The sequence below is a fragment of the Balaenoptera musculus genome, chromosome 9 (genome assembly GCF_009873245.2).
Source record: "Balaenoptera musculus isolate JJ_BM4_2016_0621 chromosome 9, mBalMus1.pri.v3, whole genome shotgun sequence".
In the NCBI taxonomy this organism is placed as follows: Eukaryota; Metazoa; Chordata; class Mammalia; order Artiodactyla; family Balaenopteridae; genus Balaenoptera; species Balaenoptera musculus.
The window spans coordinates 59,756,456-59,774,458 of NC_045793.1; the positions used below are offsets into that span (position 1 = coordinate 59,756,456).

The 18,003-nt window shown below is 41.9% G+C and overlaps 1 protein-coding gene across 1 annotated transcript in view; it reads right to left on the reverse strand.

The window, feature by feature from the left end:
- PON3 (paraoxonase 3) overlaps nucleotides 1-13,530 on the reverse strand; it is a 32,190-nt gene extending 18,660 nt beyond the window's left edge. The window contains exons 1-2 of the mRNA XM_036864292.1: nucleotides 13,408-13,530; nucleotides 12,681-12,751 (exon numbers count right to left, since the gene is read on the reverse strand). Of these exons, the coding sequence (XP_036720187.1) occupies nucleotides 12,681-12,751; nucleotides 13,408-13,481 (145 nt within the window). The 5' untranslated portion in view covers nucleotides 13,482-13,530. The remainder of the gene's footprint in view (nucleotides 1-12,680; nucleotides 12,752-13,407) is intronic.
- Between the last annotated feature and the right edge of the window lie 4,473 nt (nucleotides 13,531-18,003).

Consider the following 18,003-nt stretch of genomic DNA (forward strand, 5'->3'; position numbering starts at 1 on the left):
TTGGGAAATTACTGAGTAACTGTTCTCTGTTATAAAACCAATAGATCTTAGGATGAACTATTGGAAATAATTGAATTTGAAAGATTTTAGTCAGATCTTTTTCTCACTGAGAGCTGGTCATGAGCATTTTTCTATGGAAAGAGGCATATGATAAGTAAGATATGACTAAGAACAGGATGAAAAAGGGGCTCACGTAGCTTCTAGTAGAGAGATAGACCCACATATAATGTGATCCCAAGCAGGCAGCATTGAGGGTGAAATGAAGGCAATGGTTATTGAGTGTGGTAAACTGTAATTTACAAATATGGTAGAAACAGGATGTATCAAAGCCACGTGCTCTTCTTTTTTTTTTATTTGAATTTTATTTATTTATTTTTATACAGCAGGTTCTTATTAGTTATCTATTTTATACATATTAGTGTATATATGTCAATCCTAATCTCCCAATTCATCCCACCACCACCCCCCCGCCACCCCACTTTCCCCCCTTGGTGTCCAAACGTTTGTTCTCTACATCTGTGTCTCTATTTCTGCCTTGCAAACCTGTTCATCTGTACCATTTTTCTAGATTCCACATATATGCATTAATATACAATATTTGTTTTTCTCTTTCTGACTTACTTCACTCTGTATGACAGTCTCTAGGTCCATCCACGTCTCTACAAATGACCCAATTTCATTCCTTTTTATGGCTGAGTAATATTCCTTTGTTCATATGTACCATATCTTCTTTATCCATTTGTCTGTCGATGGGCATTTAGGTTGCTTCCGTGACCTGGCTACTGTAAACAGTGCTGCAATGAACATTGGGGTGCATGTGTCTTTTTGAATTATGGTTTTCTCTGGGTATATGCCCAATAGTGGGATTGCTGGGTCATAAGGTAATTCTATTTTTAGTTTTTTAAGGAAACGCCATACTGTTCTCCATAGTGGCTGTATCAATTTACATTCTCACCAATAGTGCTAGAGGGTTCCCTTTTCTCCACACCCTCTTCAGCATTTGTTGTTTGTAGATTTTCTGATGATGCCCATTCTAAACAATGTGAGGTGATACCTCATTGTAGTTTTGATTTGCATTTCTCTAATAATTAGTGATGTTGAGCAGCTTTTCATGTGCCTCTTGGCCATCTGTATGTCTTCTTTGCAGAAATGTCTATTTAGGTCTTCTGCACATTTTTAGATTGGGTTGCTTGTTTTTTTAATATTGAGTTGCATGAGCTGTTTATATATTTTGGAGATTAATCCTTTGTCCATTGATTCGTTTGCAAATATTTTCTCCCATTCTGAGGGTTGGTTTTTTGTCTTGTTTATAGTTTCCTTTGCTGTGCAAAAGCTTTTATGTTTCATTAGGTCCCATTTGTTTGTTTTTGTTTTTATTTCCATTACTCTAGGAGGTGGGTCAAAAAAGATCTTGCTGTGATTTATGTCAGAGTGTTCCTCCTATGTTTTCCTCTAAGAGTTTTATAGTATTTGGTCTTATATTTAGGTCTCTAATCCATTTTGAGTTTATTTTTGTGTATGGTGTTAGGGAGTGTTCTAATTTCATTCTTTTACATGTAGCTGTCCAGTTTTCCCAGCACTGCTTATTGAAGAGACTGTCTTTTCTCCATTGTATAACCTTGCCTCCTTTGTCATAGATTAGTTGACCATAGGTGTGTGGGTTTATCTCTGGGCTTCTATCCTGTTCCATTGATCTATATTTCTGTATTTGTGCCAGTACCATATTGTCTAGATTACTTTAGCTTTGTAGTATAGTCTGAAGTCAGGGAGTCTGATTCCTCCAGCTCCATTTTTTTCCCTCAAGATTGCTTTGGCTATTAGGGGTCTTTTGTGTGTCCATACAAATTTTAAGATTTTTTGTTCTAGCTCTGTAAAAAATGCCATTGGTAATTTGATAGGGATTGCATTGAATCTGTAGATTACTTTGGGTAGTATAGTCATTTTCATAATATTGATTCTTCTAATCCAAGAACATGGTATATCTCCCCATCTGTTTGTGTCATCTTTTCCAGTTTGTATTCTTTTATTTCTTTTTCTTCTCTGCTTGCTGTGGCTAGGACTTCCAAAACTATGTTGAATAATAGTGGTGAGAGTGGACATTCTTGTCTTGTTCCTTTTTTTTTTTTTTTTTTTTTTTAATTTATTTATTTATTATTTTTGGCTGCATTGGGTCCTCGTTGCTACGCACAGGCTTTCTCTAGTTGCGGCGAGCGGGGGCTACTCTTTGTTGAGGTCAGAGGGCTTCTCACTGCAGTGGTTTCTCTTGTTGCGGAGCACGGGCTGTAGGCGCGTGGGCTTCAGTAGTTGTGGCGCACGAGCTTAGTTGCTCCGAGGCATGTGGGATCTTTCCAGACCAGGGCTTGAACCTGTGTCCCCTGAATTGGCAGGCGGATTCTTAAACACTGCGCCACCAGGGAAGTCCCTCTTGTCTTGTTCCTGATCTTAGAGGAAATGCTTTCAGTTTTTCACCATTGAGAATGATGTTTGCTGTGGGTTTGTCATATATGGCCTTGATTATGTTAAGGTAGGTTCCCTCTATGTGCATGTTCTGGAGAGTTTTTTATCATAAACTGGTGTTGAATTTTTTCAAAAGCTTTTTCTGCATCTATTGAGATGATCATATGGTTTTTATTCTTTAATTTGTTAATATGGTGTATCACACTGGTTGATTTGAGTACATTGAAGAATCCTTGCATCCCTGGGATAAATCCCACTTAATCATGGTGTATGATCATTTTAATGTGTTGTTCGATTTTGTTTGCTAGTATTTTGTTGAGGATTTTTGCATCTATATTCATCAGTGATATTGGTCTGTAATTTTCTTTTTTTTGTAGTATCTTTGTCTGATTTTGGTATCAGGGTGATGGTGGCCTCATACAATGAGTTTGGGAGTGTTTCTTCCTCTGCAATTTTCTGGAAGAGTTTGAGAAGGATGGTGTTAGCTATTCTCTACATGTTTGACAGAATTCACCTGTGAAGCCATCTGGTCCTGGAGTTTTGTTTGTTGGAAGATTTTTAATCACAGTTTCAATTTCACTACTTGTGACTGGTCTGTTCATATTTTCTATTTCTTCCTGGTTCAGTCTTGTGAGGTTATACCTTTTTAAGAATTTGTCCATTTCTTCCAGGTTGTCCATTTTATTGGCATAGTGTTGCTTGTAGTAGTCTCTTATGATGCTTTGTATTTCTGCGGTGTCCATTGTAAATTCTTTTTCATTTCTAATTTTATTGATTTGAGTCCTCTCCCTCTTTTTCTTGATGAGTCTGGCTAAAGGTTTATCAATTTTATCTTCTCAAAGAACCAGCTTTTAGTTTTATTGATCTTTGCTATTGTTTTGTTTCTATTTCATTTATTCCTGCTCTGATCTTTATGATTTCTTTCCTTCTACTAACTTTGGGTTTTGTTTGTTCTTCTTTCTCTAGTTCCTTTAGGTGTAGGGTTAGATTGTTTGAGATTTTTCTTGTTTCTTGAGGTAGGATTGTATTCCTGTAAGCTTCCCTCTTAGAACTGCTTTTGCTGCATCCCATAGGGTTTGGATTGTCGTGTTTTCATTGTCATTTGTCTCTAGGTATTTTTTGATTTCCTCTTTGATTTCTTCAGTGATCTCTTGGTTATTTAGTAATGTAGTGTTTAGCCTCCATGTGTTTGTGTTTTTTACATTTTTTTCCCTGTAATTGATTTCTAATCTTTTAAGTGTTGTGGTTGGAAAAGATGCTTGATATGATTTAAATTTTCTTAAATTTACCGAGTCTTGATTTGTGACCCAAGATGTGATCTATTCTGGAGAATGTTCCATGTGCACTTGAGAAGAAAGTGTAATCTGCTGTTTTCAGATGGAATGTCCTTTAAATATCAGTCAAATATATCTGGTCTATTGTGTCATTTAAAGCTTGTGTTTCCTTAATTTTGTGTCTGGATGATCTGTCCAGTAGTGTAAGTGAGGTGTTAAAGTCCCCCACTATTATTGTGTTACTGTCGATTTCCTCTTTTATAGCTGTTAGCATTTGCCTTATGTATTGTGGTGCTCCTATGTTGGGTGCTTATATATTTACAATTGTTATATCTTCTTCTTGGATTGATCCCTTAATCATTATGTAGTGTCCTTCTTTGTCTCTTGTAGTAGTCTTTATTTTAAAGTCTATTTTGTCTGATATGAGAATTGCTACTCCAGCTTTCTTTTGATTTCCATTTGCATGGAATATCTTTTTCCATCCCCTCACTTTCAGTCTGTATGTGTCCCTAGGTCTGAAGTGGGTCTCTTGTAGACAGCATATATATGGGTCTTGTTTTTTTACCCATTCAGCAAGCCTGTGCCTTTTGGTTGGAGCATTTAATCCATTCACATTTAAGGTAATGATTGATATGTATGTTCCTATTACCATTTTTTTATTGTTTTGGGTTTGTTTTTGTAGGTCCTTTTCTTCTCTTGTGTTTCCCACTTAGAGAAGTTCCTTTAGAATCTGCTATAGAGCTGGTTTGGTAGTGCTGAATTCTCTTAGCTTTTGCTTGTCTGTAAAGCTTTTGATTTCTCCATCGAATCTGAATGAGATCCTTGCCAGGTAGAGTAATCTTGGTTGCAGGTTCTTCCCTTTCATCACTTTAAATATATCATGCCACTCCCTTCTGGTTTGTAGAGTTTCTGCTGAGAAATCAGCTGTTAACGTTATGGGAGTTCTGTTGTATGTTATTTGTCATTTTTCCCTTGCTGCTTTTAATAATTTTCCTTGTCTTTAATTTTTGTCAATTTGATTACTACGTGTCTCGGTGTGTTTCTTCTTGGGTTTATCCTGCCTGGGACTCTCTGCACTTCCTGGACTTGGGTGGCTATTTCCTTTCCCATGTTAGGGACACTTTGGACTATAATCTCTTCAAATATTTTCTGGGGTCCTTTCTCTCTCTCTTCTCCTTTGGGACCCCTATAATGTGAATGTTGGTGCGTTTAATGCTGTCCCAGAGGTCTCTTAGGCTGTCTCCATTTCTTTTCATTCTTTTTTCTTTATTTTGTTTTGTGTCAGTGATTTCCACCATTCTGTCTTCCAGGTCACTTATCCGTTCTTCTGCCTCAGTTATTCTGTTATTGATTCCCTCTAGTGTATTTTTCATTTCAGTTACTGTATTGCTCATCTCTGTTTGTTTGTTCTTTAATTCTTCTAGGTCTTTGTTAAACATTTCTTGCATCTTCTCGATCTTTGCCTCCATTCTTTCCCAAGGTCCTGGATCATGTTCACTATCATTATTCTGAATTCTTTTTCTGGAAGTTTGCCTATCTCCACTTCATTTAGTTGTTTTTATGGGGTTTTATCTTGTTCCTTCATCTGGTACATAGTCCTCTCCTTTTCATTTTTTCTACCTTTCTGTGAATGTGGTTTTTGTTCCACAGGCTGCAGGATTGTAGTTCTTGCTTCTGCTGTCTGCCCTCTGGTGGATTAGGCTATCTAAGAGGCTTGTGGAAGTTTCCTGATGGGAGGGACTGGTGGTGGGTAGAGCTGGATGTTGCTCAGGTGGGCAGAGCTCAGTAAAACTTTAATCCACTTGACTGTTGATGGGTGGGGCTGAGTTCCCTCCCTGTTGGTTGTTTGGCCTCAGGCGACCCAGCAGTGGAGCCTACAGGCTCTTTGGTGGGGCTAATGGTGGACTCTGGGAGGCCTCACACCAAGGAGTACTTCCCAGAACTTCTGCTGCCAGTGTCCTTGTCCCCGTGGTGAGCCACAGCCACCCCAACCTCTGTAGGAGACCCTCCAACACTAGCAGGTAGGTCTGGTTCAGTCTCCTATGGGGTCACCGTTCCTTCCCCCTGGGTTCTGATGCACACACTACTTTGTGTGTGCCTTCCAAGAGTGGAGTCTCTGTTTCCCTCAGTCCTGTCAAAGTCCTGCAATCAAATCCTGCTAGCCTTCAAAGTCTGATTCTCTGGGAATTCCTCCTCCCATTGCTGGACCCCCAGGTTGGGAAGCCTGATGTGGGGCTTAGAACCTTCACTCCAGTGGGTGGATTTCTGTGGTATAATTGTTCTCCAGTTTGTGAGTCACCCACCCAGCAGTTATGGGATTTGAATATACTGTGATTGCGCCCCTCCAACCATCTCACTGCAGCTTCTCCTTTGTGTTTGGATGTGGGGTATCTTTTTTGGTGAGTTCCAGTGTCTTCCTGTGGATGATTGCTCAGCAGTTAGTTGTGATTCCAGTGCTCTCGCAGGAGGGAGTGAGCACACGTCCTTCTACTCTGCCATCTTGAACCAATCCCCACATGCTCTTCTTAAAATGTGATGTTCATACTCTTCCATTAAGAGGCTACGTTTGTATCCTCTCTGCTTGAACCTGGGTGGACCTTTCTAACTGCTTTGACAAATAGAATGAAGAGGAAGTGATGCCACCTGACATACAAGGTAAAGTCATAACCAAACCTGCCACTGCTCTCTCTCTCTCTCAAGGCATGTACTTTGGGACCTCTGAACCTAAAAATAAGAAGTCTGGTACTTTAAAGCTACAAAAGAGAGACTGTGGAGAGACCACACAGTGCAGAGAGAGGTCTGGAGGAGTCTCAGATGACTTCAGTTCCCAGCCTTTCAGTCACCCTAGCTGATGCAAATGGAACAGAGATGAGCTGTCTCCACTAAGCCCTGCCCAGACTGCAAACTCATAAGCAAAATAACTATTCTTTTTATTTTTTAAAAAAAACAGGGTATTTATTTATTTATTTATTTTGGCTGCATTGGGTCTTGTCGCTGTGCGTGGGCTTTCTCTAGTTGCAGCTAGCGGGGGCTACTCTGCATTGTGGTGCATGGGCTTCTCATTGCGGTAGCTTCTCTTGTTGTGGAGCACAGGCTCTAGGTGCGAGGGCTTCAGTACTTGCAGCACGTGGGCTCAGTAGTTGTGGCACGCTGGCTCTAGAGAGCAGGCTCAGTAGTTGTGGCGCACAGGCTTAGTTGCTCTGCAGCATGTGGGATCTTCCCGGACCAGGGATCGAACCCATGTCCCCTGCATTGGCAAGCAGATTCTTAACCACTGTGCCACCAGGGAAGTCCTATTGTCCTTTTAAGTCACTAAGTTTTGGGGTAGTTTGTTGCACAGCTATAGTAAATGGAATACATGGGAAAATGGTTACCTAAGGTAATGGGTTATTAGTGTGTCAAAAGGCAATTGAGAGAGGATAGAGGAGAACAGGGGAAAGAAAAGTGGAACAAAGCCAAAGAAAATGCAAATTTGAATCAACAGAATAATAAACAATAGGCACTGAAAATTGGAGGACAGAGATTTAATCATATTGATTATGCTGAAGGTTGAAACTAATCCCCAACCAGTAACCTGATAATTACATTAATCAGAGCTTTCCATTTTCTAAGCAATACAGTTAATCAAGATTTACCTATACATGGTATTTTGATGGCCTGAAAGATTTAGTGCTTTTTCTACATGGAGTAAAATAGACTTTGGGAGAATCCAGCAAAATGAATAAAGCAATTTTAAAAATCATGTTGAATATGGGTGGGTTAGTTTTTGAACAAACTTTTTTCTCTCACTTTTTTTTCTCTAAACAATCACTTCTTGGTTTCCTTTTGCCCGATCTCCTTCCCACCTCCATCCTGGATGTGGATACTCCCCAGGCTCTAACTGCCCTTGGCTATTTCTAGCGACAGAGTACCCATCCTACCTGCATCATTGACTCTAGCCCCATGGCTTCAGCTTCCACTCACATGCTCTTGATTCTCCAATCTCTAAATCAAGCCCAATTTCCAGGCCTCTGTATTCACCTGTATATTGGACATTTCTACCTGGCCTTTTCATTTCTCATACTCAGCATGTCTCAAACTGACCTGGAAATTTCCCTCTTGAATCTGCTCCATTTTCTATATTTCAGTTTCCGTGGATGACACTTCTATCCCCCAAGTACACAAAGTAGGAACCTTGGAGTTATCTTTGATGCTTTCCTTTTCCTTACTCCCCAAATCTTAACTAATCACAAGTCTTTCAAGCTCTAGAGCTCCCTCCTGGATTTCTATAATAGCTTCCTAATGGGTCAGCTTTGCTCCCCTACAACCATTCTCTGCACTGTTGACAGTCAACTTTTTAAATTGCAAAGTTGACCTTGTTATGCCCCAGCTTAAAACCCTCCAATGGTCCTCTAGGGCTGGCAGTGTAAATCCCAAATTCTCCACAGAATTGAGGCTCCAGTCTCAATTCTTGTGGCTCCCACTCTTCACTCTCCATTCCAGGTGTGCTGCAGTACTTCTGTCGGCAGTTCCTAAAATGTGCCAGACTCATTCAGCTACATGCCTGAGCACATGCTGCTTCGTGCTTCTTGGCAACCCACACCTTTCCCACACCACCCTCACCTCCACTTGGCTGAGTGTCACGGGCTCTTAAACATGAGTTGTATGCTACCCTCTCGGCCTTTTCAACCTCTCTTGGCTCCAGCATCCATTTTATGTACTGATACGGTCACCTGTGACTGCATCCACCATGACATTTTCCACACTTGGGCTGCAAGCTCCTGCATTTGTTAATGTCCTAGTAGAAAGTAAGCTTCCTGGAAACAAGGACCAGGTTTTATTCAGTACAGTATACTTGCACCCAATATAATACCTGCCTTTTTCACTATAAAAGCTTTCAGTAAAAGCTGGTGGGCTGACTAAAAAAGATAAACTGCTTTAGTTTCTTGAACTTTGTCTTGTCTTGAGGTTAAATTATTGATGTGTGTGTTAATTTCTGAGTAGAAGATGTCCTGAGTTGTATACTCTCTGGTTTGGTCTTTTTATCTTCCAAACACCATGTCGCATATCTCCCATGATAGCATTAACCTACTTCAGTAATTCACCTGCAAGAGGAGTGGGCATTTTCCAAAGGACTATGCTTGTCTTTACTTGCTCTACCCAGAGGATAGGGAAGCTAGTGCTTTGCACTCAGATGTGGAAAAGAATTAGTAGCTGACTGTACTTTATTCCTGACCCTCCTTTGCCCTCCTCCCCCACCTACGCTGCACCTGCATGATGGCCCAGTGCATCTCAGAAACAGTGGCACCTGTGGGAGTAAGAATCCACAGGAACCCACCCCTGAGTCCCCTCCACACACTCATTAACCTGTGCACAACTAACCTTAAAACCCCACTGCCAAGTCTAAAACAAGGCTTACAAATAGGTATCTACTGCCTTTTAATCTGTCAACCCTATTAGTTGGCATAACTTCATTTCTTTGGCCTCCAATAGTTCTCTACAGACATCCTGAAAGAATGTCACACCAAATTACTATCAATTAATATTATCCTCATTTCACATCTTGGAGAGAAGGTTCTGACAGCCAGCTAAGAAAACAAATGGAACCTACCGTGTAGTAGAAACATATCTTGGAGAAGCGGGAAGCTATAGGAGGGAAAAGGGATGGAGGGGAAGATAGGAAGACACCACATACAATGGCTGTCTGTCTACTTGATAATCCTGCCAAGGGCAAGCTGATAGAGCTATTCATATTTCAAGTGCAGCTTTGATTAACCAAACAACTTCCTAGTTAAGACAATCCTTGAGCCTCAAAGCCTTGGAAAAAGGATGAACTTAACACAAAAAGATCTTTGAGGTATGGTTTTTGGAGGTTAGAATTATTTCACCATTCAACCTTTCTTCCCAGAAAGAATACTGGGGAAGGAAAACAAAAAGAGGAAGTGTTTGTTCGCCAATAAAATTAACCACAAAACTCTAGGTCTTGAAGAAAACACAAATCAGAATTTTTCCCCAGCTCTATTACTGCCTACCTACCACACCCTGCCTTCAATCCTTTAGTGTTTTCCATTGTTTCATAAAGCTTTTCACTCTGGAATAGTTGGGTCTTTCGAGTATTATCTTATTAGTGAGCTTTATTTCAATATCTAGCCTGCTTTGTCTTGGTCAGCTCTATTTATTAATATTTCACCTTTTTGCATCTCAGATTTTCTGTTTTCTGCTGCTATCATACTTCCCTGAAGCTTCATAATAAAAATGTGCTGTCAGTAGATAAGAAAGGCAGTGTTACACAACAGAGAGTACAAAGGCATGGAAGAAAACTGCCCTGGCTCATAATCTAGGCCTGTCACCCTCTAGTTCTGGACCACTGGGCAAGTAACTTCATTCTTCTGGGTGTCAGTTTCCTAATCTACAAGGACAGATGGCAGCACCCACCTTATAGGGTGGTTGTGAGGATGATGTAAACGTTTCCAAAGGACTCAGCAGAAAGCTCATAGACACTAGGCCTTTGATAAGGCAGTATTATTATTTTTAGATATATAGCAATATTGTCCTACTGACAAATGACCCATGATCATTCTCACTTGTTTAGTTCTGCAAATATAAAATGTACACATGCCAACAGACATGAGAAGTGACATGGCATTTTTTTCTTCTGCTCTAGTTTTAACTTCTCAAGTCTGTTTGAATCATACAATCTGAGAGTTGGACTAGATATTAGAAATGATCTAGTCTAATTACCCCTCTAAATTACTTGGCAGGCTCTTATCTTTTGAGAGATATATGTGTAGTCAATGTGAATATTACTCCACAAGACAGTGAACAAATGATTAAATGTTATATTTCCTTATTTTTTAAATCAAATTAAATCTGACCCTGAGCCCACGTTCCACTAAACTGGAGAGAAATTCAACCTGAGTCTCTCTGCCAGAGTTGTGCAAATACCATAGGTGGTGAATTTTAAAACGAAGCTGAATATTTGGGAAAGTCCATCTGGTCTTTATTCTATGCTAGTCACCACTGAATTACTCACTGCCAAGCCCATGTGGTCCCTTTAACTTAGACAATTTTGCCACTTCCACGTCCTGCATGTGTGCGCATACAACCTTTGCTCGGGCTGTGACGCACGGTATAAAGGATCCAGCCTCCCTAAGGATACTTTCTAACCATTCCTTCCTAGGTCTTGATCTTCCCCCAGAATGGGGCAAAGGTCCCTGTTATTCAAAAAACCCACATATTCTTCTCCCATCTCCATCAGAATCCCTTGAAGGAGCTCAGGTTTTTAAAAACCAAACTCAGGAAGTAGTTTGTCGTCAGTTCATTCTGCTTTCTAGCTGGCAGCACAGACCTCATCTAAGACTAGAGAGCGCAAGGACCAGGCTACTTCTCTTCTTTTTTTAGAAGTTGAGAGGGAAAAAAGACAGAAAACTAAAATCAAAAGGGCTCTTATTTTTTCTGATATATATGTATATCTGAAAAAATATATATACATATATATTAGTAACATATCTTGGAGAGCTATATAATATAAATATATATAAAATATATATATATATATCTTATGTCACAACAAACTATGCTTTCATCCTGTCACATACTGAAATAAATCACAGTCCCTGACCCTAGGAGGTTTACAGTCTGATTGTGAGAGAAAGAAAGAACACTGCTGGCTCTAAAATAAAGCATGTAGTAGGTGTCACAAGTGAATCAGAGTTTCAGAGTGCTGTGAGAGTTCAGAGGTAGGAGAGGAGTTTCCAGCTGATTTCAGCCAGCAGAGATGAAGAAATCATTGGGGGTAATTTCATGGGCAAAGGTGAGAAAATGAAAGAACACATTCCCAGAACAGTGAACAGAATCTAGCTAGAATTTTGTTTTTCTAGTAGTATTGTCAGGGAGAGTGAAAGACTTGGAGCCAGAATAAGCAGTTGAGGCAGTAAGGAGTAAATGAGATCAGCTCTGTGTGGCAGCCCAGGAGAGGCCAACATATCTCACGTGAAACAGTGAGGGATGAGGGGACAACAGATGGTTCCTAAATTTTGAACTGAGTCTCTTTGACGATGCGGGTACCACGCTTAGAAGTCTAGAAGAAGAGCTGGTTATAGGTGGGGGGTATGAGGGAGGAAATGACAGCAAGGTAAAGTAGATTTCAGACGGGAAAAGAAGGCCTGCAGTTTGAGTGATTAGGGATCCAGCTATGGATTTTCAATTAATTAAAAAAAAAAGGGCTTCCCTGGTGGCGCAGTGGTTGAGAATCTGCCTGCCAATGCAGGGGACACGGGTTTGAGCCCTGGTCTGGGAAGATCCCACATGCCGCGGAGCAACTAGGCCCGTGAGCCACAACTACTGAGCCTGCGTGTCTGGAGCCTGTGCTCTGCAACAAGAGAGGCCACGATAGTGAGAGGCCCGCGCACCGCGATGAAGAGTGGCCCCCGCTCGCCACAACTAGAGAAAGCCCTCGCACAGAAATGAAGACCCAACACAGCCAAAAATAAATTAATTAATTTAAAAAAAAAAATTCAGTCGGTTGTGAGGTTCTTGAGAATAAGGGCTAAGTCATATTCCTGTTAGTACTTGCAGATAAATTTTGAAGGAAGTGACACCTGAAGTTAGGAATATCATCAAGGAGAGGGGAGAAGAAAAAAAAGAAGTAAGATAGGCAACAGAAGAAGACAGAGAAGGGAGTGAAATGTCACAGAAGGGACAGGAGCAGAGTTCAGCGAGGGACCAACCAAAGAGTAGTCAATAACATTTTTCAAATGATTGAGAGATGTCAGTAAGAAAGAGGACTGAGAAAAAGCCACAGATTTTGCCATTTAGGAGACCTCTTGGAGATGTGGGATGAGGTAGCTTGGGTAAAGCTGATGAGGCTGAAGCCTCAGTAGGAGGGTTTAAGGAGTAGCAGCAAATTAAATTAGCTGGCAGCCTCTGTCAGGTGGATGGTACCAAGAAATTGTACTGTCACATACATACCAAGTCCCTCAATAAGGTGGCAGTTCTGGGGTTCTACTGGCTCCACTTCTCGATATGCATTAATTCTTTCTCTGTAGAAGATAAAAACACTGGAGGTCAATGCACAACATCCAAAATCAATGTCTAAACACGGTCTTTAATCACCTTCATATTCATTAACTCTCTTATCATTTATGGATGATATCACACAGCAGTAGACATCTCCTTTTATTTATTTATATAATGTGGACATTATCTGGGTAATGTGCCTATATTATTTATTTAATAGTAAATAAATATTATTAATTTAAATGCACAAAATAATATTACTTAATGTGCTAAAGTATTGTCTATTATAAATCTGCACTTTGGTTCCCTTAACCCCCTATAGTTTTGCCTTTTGATCCCTGTCCCCTACTGCTTTCCCAAAATCCAACAGGCTCCCTACCCCAAGTTCAGCGCTTCCAAAAGAGTTAGTTTGTTCAGGAGCCGAATGCTAAGGGCGACCTGGGAAAGGGGCGGGCCGGGGGGGGAGCATTTCTGCCCCACCATCTTAGGAAAGGCAAGAAGTCAGCTCACTTTCCCTATGTGCGCTTCTCAAGGGACAGTTTGCTAGGTGGGATTGAGGAATGGGGTCCCAAACTGCTCATTCTTACCCGCTATAGGAAGGCGGCACCAGGCAGCCCTTAACCTAACTTGGAAGAAGAGAATAAGAGCCGAGGACGCTCCCATCAAGATGCCAACTCACCTGAGCGTCATTAACCTCTCCCCGATTAGGGCCAGGCCGGCGCCCAGCAAGGTAAGCGCCACCAGCTTCCCCATGGTCTTGGGGCGAGACGCGCGAGCGCAGGCGCTGGGGAGGCGCTGCGGGCTGGCGCCTGCCCCGCCCCTGGTGTTGCCCGCCCCGCCCCACCCCGCCCCACCCCGCCCCGCCCCGCCCCTGGTGTTGCCCGCCCCGCCCGTCGCTTCCTCCCGGGCTGGTGCGCTGCCCGGGCGCTGGGCCAAGGTCACGTTGTCCCGCCCCGCCCCGCCCCGTCCCGCCGCGCAGCTCCTAGTTCAAGGCCACCTTTATCCGCGTGAATCAAAGCTACCTTTATGCTCGAGGTTCAAGGAAACCTTTACTCGCGAGATTCTTTTATTCATCAAGGCTCAAAGTACAGAGACGGGAGCCGTAGCCCTGGTTAAGGTCTGGTGTTCTCTTGGCAGCTTTGGCAAGATCCCACCGGTTGCTGGGACGATAGGGGAGGCGGTTTGCTGCCCAAAGCTGCGGAATTCTACCTCATCTCCTCGTGTGGCCTGAAGTGGAAACTGGAGGGGCGGGGGAGCGCGGGGAGCTAGAGTTCAGAGCCCGAAACTTTGCGTTTGTGGAAGGCAAGGAGTTATATGAGACGGCGAATTGATCCCTTGACCCAGGGAGCAGTGATAAACGGAAGATAATTGAAGCGAAGAGCTTTACGTCACTCTTCTCCAAGATTTGGAGCACAGGACCTTATCTCCTGGCTTCATGGCCTGCCTCTGAATGCTGAACGTGGTGGGTACCCAGTTCAGTTTGTTGACTGGGTGGATTTGTTAATATCAGCATCCGTCCCCCAACGTTTGGGATAAAGAGAAGTCGGGAGGAAGTGAAGGAAAAGAAATAAATAGAATAGGTAGCAAGAAGATGAGCAGAATGGGGGGAAGGGAAACATAGTTTGTTTGGCAGGTTAGACTTTCAAAAGACTCCTAGATCCTTCTTTCTTTTGGGTCTTCAGATCCTGCCAGGCAAAGAATGCACTTCCCCTGCTCATGATGACGGCCAGGTTGGAGGGAGAGGGGCGGAAGGTGAGGAAGACTTGAGTTTGGGCAGAGCAAAGTAGCATCTTCAAGCATGATCTGTTTTTATTTACCAACAGAAAGAAATAGTACTAGTTCTGTTGAGTTTAAGTGAGTAAATATGTTTGAGAGAATACAGAACTGGAGATATTAAGGAAAGAAAAGGAGGTTTCTGACCTGTGGGATACATGAATATAGTCTGAATACATAATTACTGTAGGATAATAAAGCCTTCCACTTATGCAGCACCTACTATGTACCTTGGATTGTGCTTAGAACTTTGCCTACTTTTGATTCTCGGTACTTCTCTGAGGTAGGTAATATCCCAATTTTATAGGTGAGAAAACCAAGGCACAGGGTAGCTGTGTAACTTGCCCTAGGTCACACAGCTGGAGAGTGGCAGAGTCAGGCAGTCCGGCTCCAGACCCTGTGCCCTTCCTTAACTGTGCTGCTTTTATTAAAGCTGTGGAAGAAGGGCTACTAGAGGAACACTGTAACATCTGGAATTGTACTGATAAGATAATTATTTCTAAGATTAATTTTAAAAGAGTTCAAGCAGAGGAGGAATTGAATGCTGTTTTCATGAGGACATAGGAGGAGAGATATGAAGAAGAGAAGAGTGCTCCCAAAGCTGAGGGGCCAGGAGGCATAGTGCAGGCGTGCGTCCAGAGTTTAAGGCTCAGGCTACCTGGGTTATATCCAGCTTGGATAAGGTGCTCAACTTTCCTACCCAGCAGATTCCTGTTTTGTAAAAGAATGTCTGCCTCATACGTGGCTTAAAATAAAATGTTATGATGAGAGCAAAGTGCTCACCACTGTGCTTGGTACATTGTAAGAAGCCAATAAGCATTAACCACCATTTAAATCTGAACCTCCTCCACCTGAGAGTGTAGGTTAATTGTAGGGAGAGACCCCCATCCCATTGATCACTGGGTCTTCCAGTGCCAGCCACAGAACTTTGCACTTAATAGTTAGTCTCTAAAAATTGATTAGATGGGTGGATGCAAGGTATGGACTTGGGAGAAGTAAATATTGGGAGAATAAAAAGAAAGGATGATGAAATAGTAATAATTGTTCCTATGTACTAAGCATTTTGCATGCTTTATCATATTACTTCTTATTATCCTCATTTTTTAAAAAAATTAATTAGTTCATTTATTTTTGGCTGTGTTGGGTCTCCGTTTCTGTGCGAGGGCTTTCTCTAGTTGCGGCAAGCAGGGACCACTCTTCATCGCGGTGCGCGGGCCTCTCACTGTCACGGCCTCTCTTGTTGTGGAGCACAGGCTCCAGACGCGCAGGCTCAGTAATTGTGGCTCACGGACTCAGTTGCTCCGCGGCATGTGGGATCCTCCCAGACCAGGGCTTGAACCCGTGTCCCCTGCATTGGCAGGCAGATTCTCAACCACTGCGCCACCAGGGAAGCCCCACTTCTTATTATCCTCATTTTACAGATAAGGAAAGTGAGGCTTAGAGAGGTTACATGATAACTTACATAAGGTTACATAACTAAGAAGTGTCAGAAATTCCATTTGGATTGAGATCTACTGACCCTAGAGTACTTATTCCTATTTCGCTGTGTTTGCTTCCTCCCAGCATAACATGAAGAAGAGGGTAAGAAAAGAGATATATTCTTGGGCAATTGATTGCAGGTGCTATGTCATCTATAATTTGTTTTAAATTTCTTCACGTTAGGCAGAGGAGTGTGTGTGTGTGTGTGTGTGTGTGTGTGTGTGTGTGTATTGACTTCAAACTTTAGAGGTGGATAGTTATCATCTGAATACCGTAATCAGTGATTCAAACCCCTAGCCTGGTTAGTTAGCATTAAAGAAGTCCAAACTTTGGACCATATCACGTGTCACCATCAAAATCTGCACCTGGAGAGTTCACTCATTAGCTCGAGATATTAGAGATAATTATTCAAGGTAAAGCTAGTTTTGTCCAAAATATGTGGATTAGCAAGACATTGCCTCAATCTAAGCAGCTCCAGCTCTGCCTAGAGTAAGAACGAGAACAGAGAAGCCAGCATTCTCAAACCAGTGGAGTGGGTTCTTGGCTGTCTTAGTCCATTCAGGCTGCTATAACAAAAAACCTATAAACTGAGTGGTTTAGAAACAACAAACATTTATTTCTCACATTCTGGAGGCTGGGCAGTCCAAGATCAAGTTGCCGGCAGATTCAGTGTCAAGTGAGAAACTGCTTCCTAGACTGCTGTCTTTTTGCTGTATCTTAACATAGTGGAAGAAACAAGGGAGCTCTGTAGGGTCTCTTAAAAGGTCATTAGTGCCACTCATGAGCACTCCACCCTCATAAGCTAATCACCTCCCGAAGGTCCCACCTCCTAATACCATCACCTTGGAGGTTAGGATTTCAACATATGAATCTGGGGTGGACAAAATGTTCAGACCATAGCACCAGCTCTAGAACACTGTTGTATGCTGTGTCCACACTATTGACCAAGGAAGATTCTGCTTTGTGATCTGAAGTGAGCTGAATCCTCCCTTCAGAACTTTGTCTCAGACTGAAACTTTTTCTCATGTGCTTGTTGAAATACACAGGACAGAGCTGGGACTTCACTAACTTTACAGAACAACGGATCACAGGATGATTTTCATGCCTCCTTGGTAATAAACATTTGTGTGTGACAGATTTGATTTTGAGCTTTGTGTTTATTGAAACATACTGCCTGACAGTGAGATTGTGGGGAAAGGGACCCATAGCCCCTCATCCATATCTAATCTTTGAAGGCTAATCTTTGAGTGTAATGGTCACTCAAACCCTGTCAAGAGGCCAAATTGGCTTGGTGCAGAGACCACTGAGTACATCAGTGTCATAAAAAGGGACTTACTGTCATTGAAAGAGCAGGACAAATGAATTCAAGAGTCCTGAGGTCAAGTCCCAGTTCTGTGTGGAAATGACTCTTTAGTCTTTAGAAATCACCTATTCCCTCTGGGCCTTTCTTATGTATAGAGTGGGGCTCCTCAAAGAGCTAATAGGACCGAATGGAAGCATGTATGTCTGAACAGTAATTGCAGTACATAGATCTAGTTAATCCAACACCATGGATAATGCAAGTGCCATTCAGGGGGATGCAGAATGTACATACGTATCATCCTATGGTGGAAAAATTAGAGGAATTCTATGTTTCGCATGTGTATGATATACATAGAAACAGTATATGACACAAACTGAAGAGTCAATACATGAGATTGCGGTCATGGAGACTGGGGAGGTCAGTGACCATGGAAGGAGACTTTGCTTTTGTTTTGTATGGCCTATGATGTCTGAACATTTTAAACCATGTATTTTCATCGTGTTTATTATCATACAATTTTTTTTTAATTTAATTATTTTTTTTCTTTCTTTTCTTTTTTTTTTTTTTTTAGAAATTCACGTTCTTTTATTTATTTTTTATGACTGTATTGGGTCTTCGTTTCTGTGCGAGGGCTTTCTCTAGTTGTGGCAAGTGGGGATCACTCTTCATCGCAGTGCGCGGGCCTCTCACCATCACGGCCTCTCTTGTTGTGGAGCACAG